At 42.2% G+C, this 19,108-nt stretch overlaps 1 protein-coding gene across 2 annotated transcripts in view; it reads right to left on the bottom strand.

Annotated features, from left to right (window-relative positions):
- Positions 1–2,615: 2,615 nt before the first annotated feature.
- DSTN (destrin, actin depolymerizing factor) overlaps positions 2,616–19,108 on the bottom strand; it is a 40,792-nt gene continuing 24,299 nt past the window's right edge. For both annotated transcript variants that reach the window (XM_045981476.1, XM_045981475.1), the window contains 3 exons: positions 9,793–10,100; positions 6,423–6,499; positions 2,616–3,868 (listed from right to left, as the gene is read on the bottom strand). In XM_045981476.1, coding sequence (XP_045837432.1) covers positions 3,759–3,868; positions 6,423–6,499; positions 9,793–10,052 — 447 coding nt within the window. In that variant the 5' untranslated portion in view covers positions 10,053–10,100 and the 3' untranslated portion in view covers positions 2,616–3,758. The remainder of the gene's footprint in view (positions 3,869–6,422; positions 6,500–9,792; positions 10,101–19,108) is intronic.

The following is a 19,108-nucleotide window of genomic DNA, read 5'->3' on the forward strand; positions in this document are numbered from 1 at the left end:
GGTCTTCCTCTACAGGACACAGAGGCCTAGGGAGCGTGGCTTATTGGCCTCGCCATTCCTAGCTCCCTGTCCTGCAGATGCAGGGCCCCTGCAGCACTGGATAACTGGCTTCTGTAGCCCCGAGCTCTGAAGACCAGTGTGGAAGCGGGGATTGCCCAGGCTAGGCAAGAGCACTTGTCAAAGAACAGATGCTGGCTGACCAGCTAGGCTGCTGACAGGAAGCACTGCTCTCTAGGCCTGGCTTCCTGGAGGAAGTGGCCTGGGAGACCCTGGTTCAGTGCTACTGCTGCATCTGAGACACTCCGCCCCCACCCCCACCCCCCAACAGTGCAGCTGGGAGAATTCTGAGAACATCTAGTCTCTATCCTGCCCTTCAGAGGCTCCCAGACTTGACCTGAATTCAGCTCCAGGGTCACGCAGCCCATGAACAGCATCTCAGCCCTTGTAGTCCCATCGTGTCAGCAGCAGCTCTTGACTTCCTCTGGCCATCTCTGCATAACGTTCAATAAAATGTACAAACACCAGGCTTCCTGGCCTATAGGCAGCCAAAACACAAGATTTTAGAAACCACTGGACACCCTCCACAAATGCCTTCTCTCTGAACTTCCTTCAGATTTGCGTCTAACAGAATTCAAAGCCTGAAAGAACTGTTACCTTTCCTGCCCCAGTGCCAGCCTCATCCCTGGCCCCGAACAAGACAGAACCTTAGAATTCCAGATGTCAGAAATTAAGAACTCTCCTGGGGTACAGTGGGAATAGTTTAGGGCCAGAACGAAAGAGATCCAAGTTTTTGTAGTCCAGTTCTGCCACTTAGGAGTTGTGGGACTTTAGGCCAGTGACTGGACTTCTCTGGGTGGCTCACTGGGGACACTGGCTACAGGTTGGTAGGTCTCCCCAGTAGAGCCCAAGGACAGACCTGGCTGGTGAAACAGTTCAGGTTATACAAACTTTGCTTCCACCAAATCCCTGGCTCCTGGAACCTCACCCTCTCACAGCCACAATGCAATTATGGGTGATCCTCAAACACCACAGAGGTTAGGGTCATGGGTGCCCATCCCCCATCCCCGGCACAGTGAAAAGTCTGTATTACTTTTTTTTTTTTAATCTGTGTTACTTTTGACTCTCCCATAAACTACAAATAGCCTACTCGTGACCTGAAGCCTTCCCAATAACAGTAGATTAATGCATTTTGTATGCTATGTGTACCTAACACTATTCTTGAAGAAAATGTTAAGAAAATCATGAGGACCATACATTTATAGTCCTGCCTATAAAAAATCCACATATAAATGGACCCCCACAGTCCAAACCTGTGCTGTTCCAGGGGTCAACTAGAATGACCCTTCTTACAGCTGTAGCCCAGTTCAAACTGTCTGTATTTCAGAAATGCCCAAATCATGGCAAAGTGATGTGTCCCTGGGCATACCCAGTGTGAGAGCCCGAAGAGCAACCAACCAGCCAAGAAAGAGAAGCTGTACTTCCTATGTGTGATCAGCCAGCCCTCTGGACTGTTCTGCAAAAACGGAAACCACTCGACTGAGCCTAATTCTATTATCTGAGTCACTGTGCTCACTGTTTTCTCAGGGATTAATTTTCCCTGAAATAACGAACTTCACAGTCAAGTTCTGAATTTCTATTCGCAGTGGCTTTGTCTGCTTCTTTCCCAGGGCAAAAGAGTATGAGCAGATGACCCTCCAGTTAGTCTTCCGCACACACTCCCGGGCCGCATCTGCACTTGCAGGAATGCAAACGTGCTTGCCAAAAGCAGGTGTACCTGCAGTTTGATCCCTCACCAGAGCCCGCTAACCTCTCAGACTCACATCTGGCATCAGAATGACCTGGAGTCCTTGTTAGCCGGATTCTTGGGCCCCCACCTCAGGAATGCAATAAGACTCTCAAAAGCTCCCCTAGGTGGAGATACAAGTTAACTGTTAGCAACTTCCCAATTTCTGGCCTGTGGGAGAGGCTTAAATTCTCTCCAGTCCTTGTACCCTGTGTGAAGCCCTCCCCATAGCATGCATCCCTCTTGCACTGCCCACCCCTATCTCCCCAGCACGGCCACCCCCCACCCCCAAGCAAATGCACACACACCAGCAGACAGCGCTGCTTCTCCAAGAAGTGCCATATGCCACGACTTCCTCAACTCCCTCATCAGACACCCAGCTCTACATACAAGGCCATTGTGGAGTCAAACAGCCGAGGACTGCTACACTTCTCGGGAGGCCCGTTCAGAGACTGTCGCTGACAGCACTGCTTTGCAGTACAGGGAATCAGAAACTCAGGATGAAAGAATGACATGCAGCTCACCAGTAAGCCAGGAGCCAGCGCAGTCTTCTAGACAATTTTGAAAGAAGGATTTTGATTAAAGCCTAACTTTCTTGCCTCCCAAATAAAGCAGAAAGGAGATAAAAGCCTGGTATTTGGATACACATTTGGAGTAAGAAAAAGATACCCAGCTTTTTTATACCAACTTCCTCATTCAATAAGAGGGGGAAGAACTGTGGTCTTAGCTCTAATTGTCTGAAATATCCAAACCTCCACATGCCTCATCCCATTTATAGAAAACGAAATCCTTCATCCCCAATTCCCACATGAATAATTAATTACACAAGAGGTAAGTTAAAAATGCTTCCTTTATTACATAAAGCCAATACTGCTACTTCTAAGTTCAACTGTGTGCATCTCTATATTTTTCAAAGTGTTATGCCTGTGATGTTAAAGACAATCACTTCCAAGCGTCATGAGGTGGTGGCTTCCCGTGGGTGTCATCCATTATCCCTGCTCCCCATTCCACATACAATCAACAAGCTGCTCTAGGAAATTAGGAAGTTCTCCCAGGCCCCAGCATACACGTACACTTAGTGTTCTTCCACACCTTACTGTACCAGAAGCAACAAAATTCTGAAGGAGACACAGTTGAAGTTGTGACAGGTGTCCCAGCTTTTCAACACACCATTTTATCATCTTCATTAACAAAATGCTGTAATTACAATGGAGCCCTAATCTGCATTATAATTAGCTGTTCCAAGGTACTGTACATTCTCCCTAGGACACGCCCGCTGATTTTATCTCCAAGATGCAAGGTCACTCTCTGAACAGTCTCCCAACTAGCCCGCGGAGAGCTCACTGCGGGTGCAGGGAGCTGCTCCCTGTATTCCAACTGCATGCTCAAAATAGTGCTTTGCTAGATCAGCGCTGGTTAGAAGTGTGCACGATTCTGAGGCAGTCTCCATCACACATCTGCTAGAATTAAAAGACTGCCTGACTTAGTCTTACTGTAGTTAGTGTATTAGTGCTGTTACATGTGCTAAGGAGATCTATTTTCCATTATGCACTTTAGCTCAAGAGAAAATGAAGAATTTGGGCCAAAATTATAACCAGATTATAACCAATTCTCTAAGCAAAAGAAACCAAGTTAACTGCTGAGGTTACAAAGATGCAATAATTCTCTTCATATGGCCCTTGTAGTGTTTGGTAACTGCATTATTAAAAATCATGAGTTTAACAAAAACCTTTACAAGCCAACTCATCAAAACAGGCATTTGGCCAATAAGAATTTAATTTCACACCAATAAAACTTTAGATTTTAGATGTATTTAGGGCCATCTGCACGTTTATAGAATATTTAGTTCACTTTAACAGATGACAAGACAGCTCCCCCTCTGTGAGACCCTGGCCTAAACATATTTGCTTTACTTATATAGCAAGAGGGTAACATTAAACATGGAAGCTTTCGATCTGTGGCACTGAATGATGGTCTACACAGGGCATCCTTCAAAAGCTACAATTAAGGATCCACCTAGCTTTTCAGCAATACAAGCCCGATTGAGGTCTTCTGGTCCGTTTGCTTGACATTCGTGTTTTATGCCTAGGGAGGAAAAACAATTCTCTTTAAGGATTATAGCAGTAACATGACCTATTTCTTTCTCTAAGACAGGAAGCTGTTTTAAAAGACCAGTTCTAATATGGATAGAACAGCTGCGGCACATAGGAACAGTGGAACACTACACAGTAAGGACAATAATCTCTAACGATGTGCATGAAAACGAAGGACTAAAGAAGAGAACACTGACTAAAAGAAGCCAAACTTCATCCAAGCATACGTCTGGTCTGGATGATTCTATTTGTATAATGGAAATCAGCCAAAGCTACTCCTGCTGCTAGAAGCCACGCTGCTGGTTCCCATATGGAAGGACTAAGAGAAAGTGACACAAGAGAAGGGGCACAAGGGAGACTTCTGGGATGCCGGTTGTTAAATCAAGAAATAACCATTTTCATTTGTGAATAGTGAGTTCTACAAAAATTTAGATGTCCACCACGTTCTATAGATATGTTATGCTTCAATTAAAAGTTAAAAAACAGATCTAGTAATTTTCTTATTTTTTAAAACAAGTAAAAATACATGGGGCGCCTGGGTGGCTCAGTGGGTTAAAGCCTCTGCCTTCGGCTCAAGTCATGATCCCAGGATTCTGGGATTGAGCCCTGCATCGGGCTCTCCGTTCCGCGGGGAGCCTGCTTTCTACTCTCTCTCTGCCTGCCTCTTTGCCTGTTTGTGACCTCTGTCTGTCAAATAAATAAATAAAATCTTAAGAAATAAATAAATAAGTAAGTAAAAATACTAAGTCGATGCTTCAGTTGCACAGTTGATTTTAGTTGACTATACTGAAGAATAACCGTATTTACAACTGGCATCTCCTTTTTGCTCTGGAGAAGTTAGTTTTCCAGTGGTATTATACTACACATTTAAGAAATCTGTCACAATGAAAACTATGTAAAATGTGTACTGATGGCTTTCGCAGAAAAATTACACCACCTCACGGCAGAATGAGCTCACTTAAGGAATTACATACAGTAGCTTCTCCGTAAACAGCTGCTATCTTTCAAACAGATGCACTGTTTCTAATCCTCCATAATTTTAAGTCCATTTCTTGAGCTGCAGAAAGTACAGCAGGTCAGCTTTTGGACTACTTAGGGGTGACTGGAGAAAGCCAGTGATAGTTTCGCAAGGGAAAAAAAGCAACAAGGTGACCATCTTTAACATCAGCAGGTCAAATCTATATAGCAATTCCTTCCTTTACTGAAAGGCAACACAACATAAAGATGGTGTGGAATCCATCGTCAATCAGTTAACCAACTGGTGAACACACCTCTGGGGAGTGGCCCAAACACATGGAGAATCTGACAAGGCCTGAATGACGCAGCAGCAGGTTTCAAGGAAAGAAGTGAGAATTTAGTTTTCCTAGGTAAAACAAGCTAGAGCAAACCTGTTCTACCACAAGAATATAAAAGCCAGCCACAGTAAAACAAAACCAAAACCACACTGGGCCAAGTCCTGTAACCCTGGCTTGCCCAGCTCTCTGGTGCTGGCCATGGCAGGGAAGGCAGTGGGCCAGCCTGTTACACGGAGGTGACACCATCCAGACCAAGCCTCCCATTCTGCAGAGGAGACAGTCAAGGCCCCAGGAGGTTAAGTGCTTGGGGCCAGGGTCACACAGCAGTTAGGTTATATAGTTAACCCTCAGTGCAGACCTCTGGGCATTTGTCCCATGCTCTTCCCATCGTACCAACACTTCCCTCCTGGCTGGAGGTAGTAAGTATGGCCAGACCATCGCAGCAGGATCCCAATCACCCTGTGGCAAGTCAAAGATAAGTGGCCGTTCAAGGATAAGGGCACTTTCCTTTGGACACAGGTAAGTCAGTTACCTAAAGTCATACCATTCCAAAATAAAGCTAAAGAGTATCCTTCCCCATTTATGGATGTCTCCTTACTTCAAGTTTGTTATGTCAACACATTCATAGGCCACCATAAATTATGTACCACAGCTAATGTAAACCACTGAATCTCCATATGCTATGTGAGAAACTCGGCAGCATCCCAAACTAATCTGAAGCCAGCCCAAACAAACAATATGCACACAATGTCCAGAGAATAAAGGGGTTTTGATTTTTTTGTCATCCACGCCACCCCCAACGAAGAATAAGGGTTTTTTGTTGTTGTTGTTTTTTAAAGATTTCATTTATTTATTTGACAGACAGAGATCACAAGTAGGCAGAGACGTAGGCAGAGAGAGAGGAGGAAGCAGGCTCCCTGCTGAGCAGACAGCCCAATGCGGGGCTCGATCCCAGGACCCTGGGACCATGACCTGAGCCAAAGGCAAAGGCTGTAACCCACTGACCCACCCAGGTGCCCAAGAATAAGGTTTTTAAGACAGCTCGTTCAGATCCAGAGTGGCCAGCACAAGACAGAAGACACACTAAAAGTGAGGTTCAACCTTCCATGTTTTTCCTCAAAAGAGGCAACACTTGCCTTCTTTGTCACCAAGGGTCTCCAAAGGAAGTAGGGTGCTTCTTAGAAAAGATGCAGCCCACATTCCAGCGGTCCACCATACCTCTAAATGTTTGAAAGTAAATCTAATCCATACCTTGAAATTTCTTTTTGATGGCATCCTTGGAGCTTGCATAGATCATTTTACTTTTCAGAGGCGCTAATTCTGGTGCCCTGCATAGAGAGATACCAAAAATGAAAACAATGTTTAGAGAAAGTACAATTACACTGTGTTAAACGTTTGCATCAGTGATGGGGTTACGGTCCTCAGAATCTCCTGGGAGTTTTGCTGACTACACAATGTGTCTATTTCCGCCCCTCCTTGGACACTACCAAGGAGAGGCACACACGGAATGGCTCAGGTTGACTAAGGTGGAATAACCTTAGTTATTAGTCAGAGAACCACCAATTAAAGATCAGATTAATGGGGCCATTAAAAAAAAAAAAAAAAACCACTGGATAACTGACTGTATTATCCAATTTGCTTTAAATTCTCCCCCATTTTTATCAATAAAGGCTCGAGTTCAGGCTAGTAACAACCATCTTGCTTTTCAACTCTTTCTGGTTAGAAAAAAAGCTTCAGAAAATATAGAGAATAATCTGTAAATCAAGTATCTGCCACCCTGAATTAAGAAATACTAGAGGGGCACCTGGGTGGCTCAGTGGGTTAAAAGCCTCTGCCTTCGGCTCAGGTCATGATCCCAGGGTCTTGGGATCGAGCCCCGCATCAGGGTCTCTGCTCAGCGGGGAGCCTGCCTCTCTGCCTACTTGTGATCTCTCTCTCTGTGTCAAATAAATAAATAAAATCTTTAAAAAAAAAAAGAAATACTAGAAATTTTAGCATTTTTGCTTCAGATTACTTGTAATATATTCCTTTTTAGAAAACGAAGTAAAAGACTCCTTCTTAATCTTCCCAGTCCCTTCATTTATGTCTATTCCGACAAACAGCAAATTCTGATCACATGAGAGTACTTGCTTTCCATCTTAGACTAACAAAACAAAACATGTCACAAGGATTTTTTAAGCTTAGCAATTCAGCAACTGTGCCTTAACTGTCAGTATTACTATTATTTTGTATTTAACAAAACTTGTAGTGTCTCCCTCCTCCTGAATGAATCCTGGAAGCACAGCATACGCTTCATAACTTTCTTCACCAGCAATACTGAAAAATAAGAGACATACTAACAATGCACAGAAAAGCCTCATCCTATTCAAACTGCTTGTCCATGAATTATTTCCCACTATGCCACCAAACTCCAGGTCTGCCTCTGCTCCGCGCTATCTTGATACACTTCTACATGGAGTGTAGTTAAATACTTTTAAACACCTAATGCTTGCATTTAGCTGCCGTACTTCCAGACCATTCTACAGTCATTAGCACTGAGGGCTAGTGTGGACCTCATGGTAGTCTACTCCTGCCACAGAGGGCAGTTTCTATTCTTAGAAACCAGGAACAGCAGTCTCTGTGTCTCTCAGATGCTTATTCCTCCCAACAAGAGGCAGAACCACAACCACCACCTTAGGTCTAGGAATCGCTTGAGATGCAAAGTTAAGTGGGTACTTCCTTTATGCAAAATAGGTCAGGGACAGGAAAAAGCATTAGTTGTTCTGATTTCACTCTAACCAGATTTTTAAAATGCCTTAAGTAATAGCCATTCCTGGGCCCCACACAGAGTCTGTTATAGGAAACTCCTATAAGGTTGTACATTTTCTTAAAACAACAGTGCAAAACAAAACACTGCATTAACAATGAATTCCTTTCCTCTTTCTACCTTTATTTGCCAAATGTTCTTTAATAATGATGTATTATTTTCACAGTAGGGAAAAAACAGGGGAAAAGTAGTGCAAATGAAGTAAACAGTCACCAACTCAGAAGCCTAAACCTTCAGCTGCGTTATCTACAACTCAGCAGCTATAAATCTCAGAAGGGCAGAGGCTTCACCTGTGTTACAGCTGTTTTCCCAGGCTCTAACACAACACTTGGAATGTGGTAGAAATAAAAGTTCAAATCAGGAAGGGCTCTGTCTGAAGTCTCAACAGCTACTATCCTTATGTAGATAAGTTTGTGGCTCTCAGACTTGCAGAACAATAGGCTGCCCCCAACAAGCACCTGATCCCACGTTTATATTCCACACACCATCTTGGTTTAATCAAGCTCAATAAAGGCTTGCTGAAATGTTACTGAGGTGTGATCTAGAGTTACATTCCTTTAAACCAGAATTCTTCTGACTTCCTAGCTCCATATCCCAAGCTGCTGGTGACCTACAGCAAAGAGCTAAGCCCCTGCTAGCCGTTTCCTGGCTCGGCAGAAGTATCAAGAGGATCTTCACTCCCCCCAAATCAAAGGCTGTTACCACTCCCCCTTCCACTGGAAGCTAGAGAATTATTCTACGTAAGACTTCCATACCAAAGAAAGCAATATAATACAACTAAGTAAGAGACACGTGTGACTTTCAACTCAAGCTTAATCTCAAACTTACCTGAAAAGACCGGGATAACTAAATTAAGCAGCCTTTTAAGAAAAAAGGCCACATAAATCACCTTATAACACTTTTTCACTATTTAGAACAATGCTGTCCAGAAGGGCTTTCCGCAGTGATGGAAATGTTCTGTCTGTCTTTCTGTCACCCAATAAGGTGGCCACTAGTCACAGGCAGCTACTGAGTGTTTGAAATGTGGCAAATGACTAAGAAAATGAATTTTAAAATTCATTTGTTTTAATTGCTTTAAATTTAAATAGCCACCATGGCTAGTGGCTACCCCCTACTGACCTAGTCAGAGTTGCAAGGATAGTACCAACTTCCAAAATAGCAAACCACAGGAGTGTCTGGGTGGCTCAGTGGATCAGTCCTGCACCTCTTGATTTTGGCTCAGGGTGTGATCTCAGGGTCCCGAGATCAATCAAGCCCTAGCGAGTCTCAGCTGGAGTCTGCTTGAGATTCTCTCCTGCTCCCTCTGACCCACCTTCTACTCACTCTCTCTCCCCCGCCTTTCAAATTAATTCATCTTTTTTAAAAAAAAAAGGGGGGGGGTAGCAAACCACAGAGGAACAAGTAAAAGATGGGTGTTTTAAAAAGTGAAAGGCTGGTTCCTGGCAAGACATGTTGGAGAAGGATTTTGGTGGGGTAAACTTTCTTTTCAGGATTCTAGGAAGAATTTTTAGAGAAATGTTAGCTTATAACTGAGTTCAGAGAATGCATAAAATCTAGCTCCTGCCCCATCCCCACCAAAAGAATCAACTACTAAAAGTCATATTCTTCGAGTACACAAAGACTAGTTAAAATTTACTTTTGGTCCTACAAACATTAATGTAACTAAGATATTATGAAACCTTAATAAAAATTAAATGACAAATACTACAGATAGACTGACTGAAAATCCTTTTGGCCCTAGGAACTGGTTTCTTCAAGTGGTAACAGTAAGATTAACTCTGAGTTATACAGAGGCTCAATATTTCTGATGCTTACCACAGGAAAAACATCAATTCCTCTTTTCTAGATTCCTTGGTTTCAAAGCTTGCATCATACAAAGCATAGCGACAATCTTTTTCAGGAAGCATTCCCACAAAATGCTTGAAAGGATCGGTTATGGTTACACCAACATCTCCAACCAAGATCTCTTTCCCTTCTTCTACAATGATGCACTTTTTGTCTGCACTGAGACAAAAAATGACAGCCTTCTTTCTTTTCTTGATTTCTTCTGGTGTGGAGCACTTCCGAACTTTCATGTCATAAAAAATGCGACATACTTCATCTGCAACTTGCACTCCGGAGGCCTATAACAAGGGAAAAAAGTCAGGAGGAGGCTTTTAGCTTTCATTGTGCCGAGTATAAAAACACCATGTAACTTTTCCTTATAGGCTGGCATACACTTCAAATTTTTAAGGTATACTCACCATCCAACAGAAAAACAAAATCTAAGCTGCAATTGTTAGTTTCAGTCATTAAACATTAAAAAGATTATATATCTAAAGTATTCATCACTACTGCATAGGTATAACGGAAGACGGAGCTACAGCAGCTCCTCCTACCCTAAAATTTGGAAAAAGGTGCTTCCTAAGATATGCTAGATTCAACTGCTTTTAAAGGGGTTGCTCAGAGCCCTAACTGGGAGCAGTCATCTCCCCAACTGGGGTATTAATAATACCCAAAATTCTTTTCATAATGCATAGCAGATGGACAGAGTGGCTGCACTGAGAAAATTCCATTCTGCCAGCATATCTTTCTCTAATAAAAGAATTAAAAGGTCTTTGTTCTATATACATTTCAAAATTATGTGATTAATATTTAGTAATGCATTAATCATATGCCTTTAAAATTTCACTTACAAAATCTCCAAGTTTAAATTAAAATCACTAGATTTTAATTGTTTTAACCACAAAAAAGCCATGATATTTACGTGACATGATGGAGGTATTAGTGTAATCACCAGACTGTGGTATATAAATGTATCACATCAACACCTTGTACATCTTCAGCTCACACAATGTTATTTGTCTATTATATCTCAATTTTAAAAAAGGATAAGAAAGCATTTATTGCTGTAGAAAGAAAATAATTTAGGATCATACTGACCAGAAAAATAAACCTCTTACCATGTTACACTTGCTATTCTGAAACGTGACCCTGACAGCGAAAGGTCTCGACCTGAGTTTTTAATCTTTCATCTTCTTTGAGGTGTGTTCTATTTGCATTAACTCTATACAGCCATAATTTTTGATGCCTCATTAACTACTCTGGTTTGCGTGCTAGCTTTTCTAAAGCAAGAACTATAAACTTCATAAATTTAAATACTAAACAGTGCAAAAAATATTAATGACACCCAAAATTAATGCCAAGTAATTTGATTAATAAAACTACATATAAGATGAAAGGACAAAGGCACCTGGATGGCTTAGAACTGTCCAACTCTTGGTTCCCACTCAGGTCATGATCTCAGGGTTATGGGATAGAGCCCCGTGTCATGCTCCACACTCAGCAGGGAGTCTCCTTGAGATTCTCTCTCTCCCCCTCTCCCCACACCCTGCCCTTTCTAAAATAATACTCTTTCTTTAAAAAAGAGGAAAGGACAGCCCACATATAAGGAGAAAATATTTGCAAATCGTATTTCCAATAAGAACTTGTATCCAGGGGCGCCTGGGTGGCCCAGTGCGTTAAAGCCTCTGCCTTCGGCTCAGGTCATGATTCCAGGGTCCTGGGATCGAGCCCCACATCGGGCTCTCTGCTCAGCAGGGAGCCTGCTTTCCCCTCTCTCTCTCTGCCTGTCTCTCTGCCTACTTGTAATTTCTGTCTGTTAAATAAAATAAATAAAATCTTAAAAAAAAAAAAAAAGAACTTGTATCCAGAATAAAGATCCCTTATAACTCAAAAATAAAAAAAGATGACCCAAATTTAAAATGGGTAAGGGGTTTGAATAGACATTTCCCCAAAAAAGTATAAAAATGGATACCAATACAAAGTAGCAAAAGAGTAACAAGTCAAGGGGACTATGAAGAAATGATCAGAAAACTAAAAAGGAAGAAGGGACAAAACAGCATCCTAGAAGCCAGGGAGGCATCCTGGGGGGAAGGGTGGGGGGGTCATCAACAACAATGCCTACAAAGTCTGAGAATGACTGAGTGAGAATGAGTAAGCACTTGGGAAAAGTGCTCAACATCATCAGTCATTAGGGAAATAATATGTCAAAACCACAAGGACCTACTACTTTACACCCACTAGGACAACTGTAACAACAAAGACAGCAGTAGCCTATGTTGGTAAGACTGTTGAGACACTGGAACTCTTCTACACTGCTGACAGAATTGTGAAACAGTGTGGCTGCTTCAGGAAAGCATTTGGCAGTTTTTCAAAAAGCTAAACACAGAATTAATACCTATTAATGCCATTCCTTAGGTATATACACAAGAGAAATGAAAACATGTCCATATACGGGGTGCCTGGGTGGCTCAGTGGGTTAAAGCCTCTGCTTTCGGCTCAGGTCATGATCCCAGGGTCCTGGGATTGAGCCCCACATGGGGCTCTCTGCTCTGCAGGGAGCCTGCTTCCTCCTCTCTCTCTCTCTCTTCCTGTCTCTCTGCCTACTTGTGATCTCTGTCAAATAAATAAATAAAATCTTTTAAAAAAATGTCCATATAAAAACTTGTACATGGGGCACCTGGGTGGCTCAGTGGGTTAAAGCCTCTGCCTTCAGCTCAGGTCATGATCCCAGGGTCCTGGGATCGAGCCCCACATCGGGCTCTCTGCTCAGCAGGGAGCCTGCTTTCGCCTCTCTCTCTCTGCCTGCCTCTCTGCCTACTTGTGGTCTCTATCAAATAAATAAATAAAATCTTTAAAAAAAAAAAACAAACCTTGTACACAAAAGTTCAGAGCAGCATGATTGATAGCAGCTAAAAAGCAGAAGAAAGAATGTTTATCAACTAAATGAATGGATAAACAAAATGTGATGCCATACCATACAATGGAATATTATTCAACCATTAGAAAGTAAGGTAGTGTTAAAGGCTATAACATAAACCGTGAAAATCATTATGCAAAGTGAAAGAAGCCAGATCTAAAAGGCCACATATTACATGATTCTATTTCTATGAAATGTTCAAAATAGGCAAACCCATGTTCAGAAAGGAAGGAAGCAGATCACTGGTTTTTAGGAACTTAACAGGGAAAAGGAATGGGGAGTGATCACTAATGGGCATGGGGTTTTCTTTATGGTGTGATGAATGCTCTGGGATTTGACAGTGGTGAGGAATCCACAACTCTGAATACACTGAAAACCACTGAATCATACTTTATGATATGTGAATTATAGCTTAGTAAAGCTGTTACTTAAAAATACACATAAGAACTCTGGCAGTTAAAATATACTAAGATCCTAGTATTTACTTAATATTGGGGTAAGCTCGAATATACTTCAATTCTATCAAATCTAGTCCACACCTAATCACAATCTATTTCAATCCTATCTAATCGAATCCACACTTCATTTATAAACAACATTCATGTGGTACTAGACATAGAAAATCAAGAGTAGAAAACTACCACAAAACCAATCCTATCTTATCACTTTCCTAATTTCTGTAAATCACAACTAACCCATATTTAAAAGCATGAAGAAAACAATGGAAGCCTTATTAAGCCAACCAATCATCTGAATGTACCTGTCAATATCTAAGTGAATTAACTCAAACAGCACTTTAAATTCTGATTGGAAATAAAACATTAACCATGTACCAGTGTGGAACCAGAAAGTAAATAGTTATTCTGCAATTGTTATGCAACTAATGTCAGCCAAAATCTAGCTATAACCTACAGGAATCTTAAAAGCCTCAGTAAGGAGAAATCTGAGCTTTTCTCTACCAGAAAGGATGTTTGTAAAGGTTTCTGATGAGAGGAGTACTATAGACACTTATGCTTGAGGAAATTAACCCTGAAGACTGTGAAGGAAAAATTGGCAAACACACTGAAAACAGGAAGACCACCTCTGAGGCAATTATAAATATCCAGATGATGTAAACTTTAAAGACAGCTAGGTGAAGATGACCAGTTAGCAATTGGAAACGTACTCGGGTCTTATTGATAATTCGGACTATAATCAATATCCTAGAGATACCAATACAAAGTAGCAAAAGAGTAACAAGTCAAGGGGACTATGAAGAAATGATCAGAAAACTAAAAAGGAAGAAGGGACAAAACAGCATCCTAGAAGCCAGGGAGACATCCTGGGGGGAGGGGTGGGAGAGTCATCAACAACAATGCCTGCAAAGTCTGAGAATGACTGCAACAGACCACCAGGTTTGGCAACTGAGTCTCTCTGCATTTCAGGAGATTGGAGGAATCAGTCAGAAGTCCAGGGTAATATGTTGAGGATTTACAGGGGTAAACCAAGGAGGTGAAGACAGAAAGCACAAGACAGTTAATGGCAAAGGGAAAAGGAAACAGACTGTATGCTAACTTTACAGAAATTATCTTACAACTGGGGAAATCTGACCATACTAAAAGTTTAAGAGTTTGAAGGAACAAGAGGAAAACCAAACCACTAAAGGAAAAAGGAAAAAAAAAAAAAAAACAACAACAACTAATATTGAGTATTTAATGTTGTCAGACATTTCTAAATCACAAAAATTCTGAGATGGCTACTGTTATTATCTGCACCTTACAAATGGGGAAACTGAGGAACAGAAAGATTAAATAACTTGGCCAGAGTCACATGGAAACCTATAGCAGAAGTGAGATCTAAACTCGGGCAATTTGGCTCCAGAGGATACTCTTAACCACTTACAATTAAGAGACAGAACTCTAAACAGACTGATGAGATCCAGGGTACAGATGAGGGAATCAGTTTTAGAAAAGAATATACCAACAGCCCTTGATTTTCAAAAGTTCAAGTTAGGGGCGCCTGGGTGGCTCAGCGGATTGAGCCGCTGCCTTCAGCTCAGGTCATGATCTCAGGGTCCTGGGATCGAGCCCCGCATCAGGCTCTCTGCTCCGCGGGGAGCCTGCTTCCTCCTCTCTCTCTGCCTGCCTCTCTGCCTACTTGTGATCTCTCTCTGTCAAATAAATAAATAAAATCTTTAAAAAAAAAAAAAAGTTCAAGTTACACCAGTTTGCTTTTATGAAAGATCTGCATTTGTACCTGTTTTCACAGACCAAAGGAAATCTAAAGACTTTCACATTTACAAAGAAAGGCAAAAAGCAACAATAGCACTGAGTGTCTGTACGGAAGCAGTGCACACCTGGAGCAGGGAATGACCCTGCGGAACTCCTTCCCCAGATCGACACTCAGCATCTCCACCTCAAGCCGCCATAGCTTTAAACTGTATCTGTCAGCATCTGCGCTACATCTTGATTTGTTTTGTTCATCTGCAACCAAGATGTGTTCTAAAGGTACCAAAAGAGTCTAAGAAAGGTTATGTTTGGTTCTGGGAATGATGAAAAATTTTTTCCATATAAATTAATGGTAATTGCTACACCATTCAGGCTTATGAAAGGTTTCACAGGCTCACTCTACTTTTGGATGGTGGGAGAAACCACCATCCAAGAAACCTACACTCTTCTCTCCTCTAAAATAGTAAAAGGGAGGGTAATAGCTTTGAGAAGGAAAATACACATTGCTAAAAACTGTACTTGAAAACCTCTATATTCTCTGTGAAGTATAAACCAGGAAAAATAGAGCAGGAGTTTGAGGGCAAATCAGGTAAAGATTCAGAATAGCGGGGGCGCCTGGGTGGCTCAGTGGGTTAAGGCCTCTGCCTTCGGCTATGGGTCATGATCACAGGGTCCTGGGATCGAGCCCCGCATCAGACTCTCTGTTCCTCTCTCCGCCTGCCTCTCTGCCTACTTGTGATCTGTCTGTCAAATAAAATATTAAAAAAAAAAAAAAAAAAGATTCAGAATAGCTGTTATGGGGAGTTGCTAAGGGAATCACCTAAGGACAAGCAAAGGGGCTCTGAGGACATCTAAAGGTTCAGCTGAGGTCAGGAAGAGTGGCAGGAGAGCAATCTGGCAGTGCACAGATGTTGATGGCAGTTAGGTGGAAATGGAAAGGAAGGACCCTGCATTCTCCCTAGGAGGTTTTATCCATGCTTAAGTTTTCATGTGTCTAATACAAATTACTTGCGCATGGTTCAGATTTCTGCTTTTCTGAGCCCAAAGCCTTTATACCCAATTTCCTACCTAACATCTCCAGATGGATGTGTCAAAGAGATCTGATGCTCAGCATGTCCAAAGTCCCCTTCTAGCCAGTCTTCCTTTCTCAGTACATACCACCATCCTGGTTACACAGACTCCAAACCTAAGAGATAATATCCTCAATAGTTCCTTCTCCCTCACCTCACTTGGCTTTTTGACTTTTCGTATCTTTTTCTAAGACATTCAGCGCTCTCCATCTCTGTCACCACTCTCCAGCCTAAGCCACCATTTTCTGTTATCCGGACTGCTACACTAAACCCCCAACTGGCTGCAGAGGAGAGAGATTAAGATATGTGTACACCACACTGCCTCCTCTTCATGGCCACACAGGAAGACTACATTCCCCAGCCTTCCTTGCAAGTTCAGCTGGGGCCAGGGAGCTCTGCTCAGCACAGTGATACCAAGGACTGCCAGCCCTGACTATTTAAAAGTGATCTTCAAGCTCTGTCTTCCCCTGACAAGAGGACCTTTGTGGACACAGTTTAAGACAGAAGAGAGCTGCTGACTCCCCTGAACTCTGCATGATAGACAGAAGTCTTTTCTGTGTTAAGCCACTGAGATATGGGGCTTAATATGTTACCACAGTTGTTAAAATATGACAGACTACCCATGCCCACTGCTGATCCCCTCCACACTCCAATTCATCTTCAACACTGCAGCCAGAGATCTGAAACATAGATCCAATATCCAGGTTCAAAATACCTCGATGGCTTTCCATTAATCTGAGGGTAAAAGCACTAATTCTTTAACATAGTCTAGTCCTACCCACCCCTCCAGCTTTATCTTACACTACACAACTCTGTATCTCACTACCCTGGCCTTCTCTTAGTAGTTCACACTGGCCATGCTGCCTCCCATCTTTACTCATACTGTACACCCTGCCTGGACGGCACTTCCCTAACCCTTCTTTGCCTAATTCACTCTTCAGACCTCAGCTTAATTCTCACTTTGCAAAAAAGCTGTCTAGGTCAAACCCACTCTAACATGATTCCATGACACATGAATCTCTACCGCACAGCACTTACCAGTTTCAATGTTTTGGTTTTTTTTATTATGTTTACTTTCATCCCAGTATACAATGAGGGATTCAACAATTTCACACATTATCAGCACTCATGATGATAAATATACTCTTTTTAATTCCCATCACCTATTGCACCCATTCCCCCACCCACCTCCCCTCTGGGACTGAGGTATTTCACTTCGCATTATACTCTCTAGCTTCCTCTACATTGTTGCAATTGGCAACATTTCATTCCTTTTTATGGCTGAATAATATTCCATTGTGTGTGCATATTTGTGTGTGTGTATCACATCTTTATCCATTCATCTATCGATGGACACTTAGGCTGCGTCCATAATTTGGCCATTGTAAATAATGCTGCAATAAACATGGAAGTGCATGTATTCCTTTGAATTAGTGCTTTTGTATTTTGGGGGTAAATACCCTCAGTTTTCTCTAAGATTATTTACTTCATGACTGCCTCCCCAAATAGGCTGTAAATTCCTTAGGCCTATGTCTGCTTTGTTCACTATTGCATTCCTCAGAGGAAATCAAAGACTTCCCAAGACCCCTAGGAAGTTTAAGATAAAGACGGCAATATCTGGTAAAACTTTCATTATTCCTTGATAAACTCTAATGGAAAGGAGTTTAAAGAAGGCAGAGATTAAATGGGGGGGGTTGGGGAGGGATGCAGGCACTCAGGGAGGACTGACATGTAAGCTGATTTAAAGCACTCCAAAATAAGGGGACTGAAAGAGGTACGAAGCTAGTTCCTGATGAAGCAAACCTGGCACACACACTATGAGAGGAGGATAAAGGGAGGAGGAAACGGAGATGTGGACTGGCTTCAGGTGGAAGAAGCCATGAATGCTAGGCTGAGTATGGGGACCCTGGATATTTTTAAAAAGAAAAGACGACCAGCTAATAGGCTAATTCAGGAAGCAAAGCAAGATGTGATCAAGGCCTTCATCAGGGTAACGGGAGCAGTTATGAGGAGGGCCGGATGCTGATACTGCAAAGGTACAAACAACGGTACTGAATAGCTGGCTGGGAAGGTAGAAAGGAAGGAATCAGAATAAAGTGTATAGTTTGGTGCTTAGGACCTCCCAAATGCTTACTTTCTCACTTCTTTCCATAGGGGAGCTTTAGAGGCTTTGATGTTAAAAAAGTATGGTCGGTCCTCTACCTCTAGTCGTGTTATAATACTAAATTCTGCCCATGAAAATAATGAAAACCCACCAGGTAAAGTGTATAGTTTTAATAATATTGTACACTATTCAACTGTAATAAATAAATATGCTTAAATTTGTTATACCTTGATTTACCTAGTATATCCTTGTAATAGCACTGATACGGAAGATTAAGCAACTAGCCCCTAGATTCCTGATAATGATTTTTACAAAGTAAAACTAAAACCATCAGAGCAGGCAGGGAAAGCAAGGAATACCAGTCTTACACCCTGGCACAACACTGTCCCAGGGCCCCTCCCTTCCTAACCTCTAATATAGCCCAGCACAGCTCTTCTCAAGAAGCTGAGAGCTCTTTTACCCTTGGTTCAGGAGACTGGGGAGGTGGAAGACTGGGGTAAAGATTAGCAGGAGGGAAAAATATGAAATAATCCTTACTAACATCTTGGAGGCCCAAAGGAGACAACTTGAAATTAAAGCTCTAGAATTATGAAAACACCAGTTCCAAGTTTTCCCACTGACCAGCTGTGTTAACCCCAGGCATGTCATTTAACATCCTATGAAGTATACGAGTAACTTCCAACTAATTTATTGAGGGGGGTGCACTAGGTCAGTTATCAAACTTTAGAGTACACAGAAATCTCCTGGGAATCTTGTTAAAATGCAGATTTTACAGATTCTGATTTAAAATATGGGGTGGAGCCTGAAGTTTTGCATTTCCAATAGTAAGCTCCAGGTGAAGATCACTAAAATGTAGTTCTGGGAATGCCTGGGTGGCTCAGTTGGTTAAGCAGCTGCCTTCGGCTCAGGTCATGATCCCAGGGTCTTGGGATCAAGCCCCACATCGGGCTCCCTGCTCAGCAGGAGCCTACTTCTCCCTCTCCCTGCCGCTCCCCCTGCTTGTGTTCTC

Source organism: Meles meles, chromosome 16 (genome assembly GCF_922984935.1).
Source record: "Meles meles chromosome 16, mMelMel3.1 paternal haplotype, whole genome shotgun sequence".
Taxonomy (NCBI): domain Eukaryota; kingdom Metazoa; phylum Chordata; class Mammalia; order Carnivora; family Mustelidae; genus Meles; species Meles meles.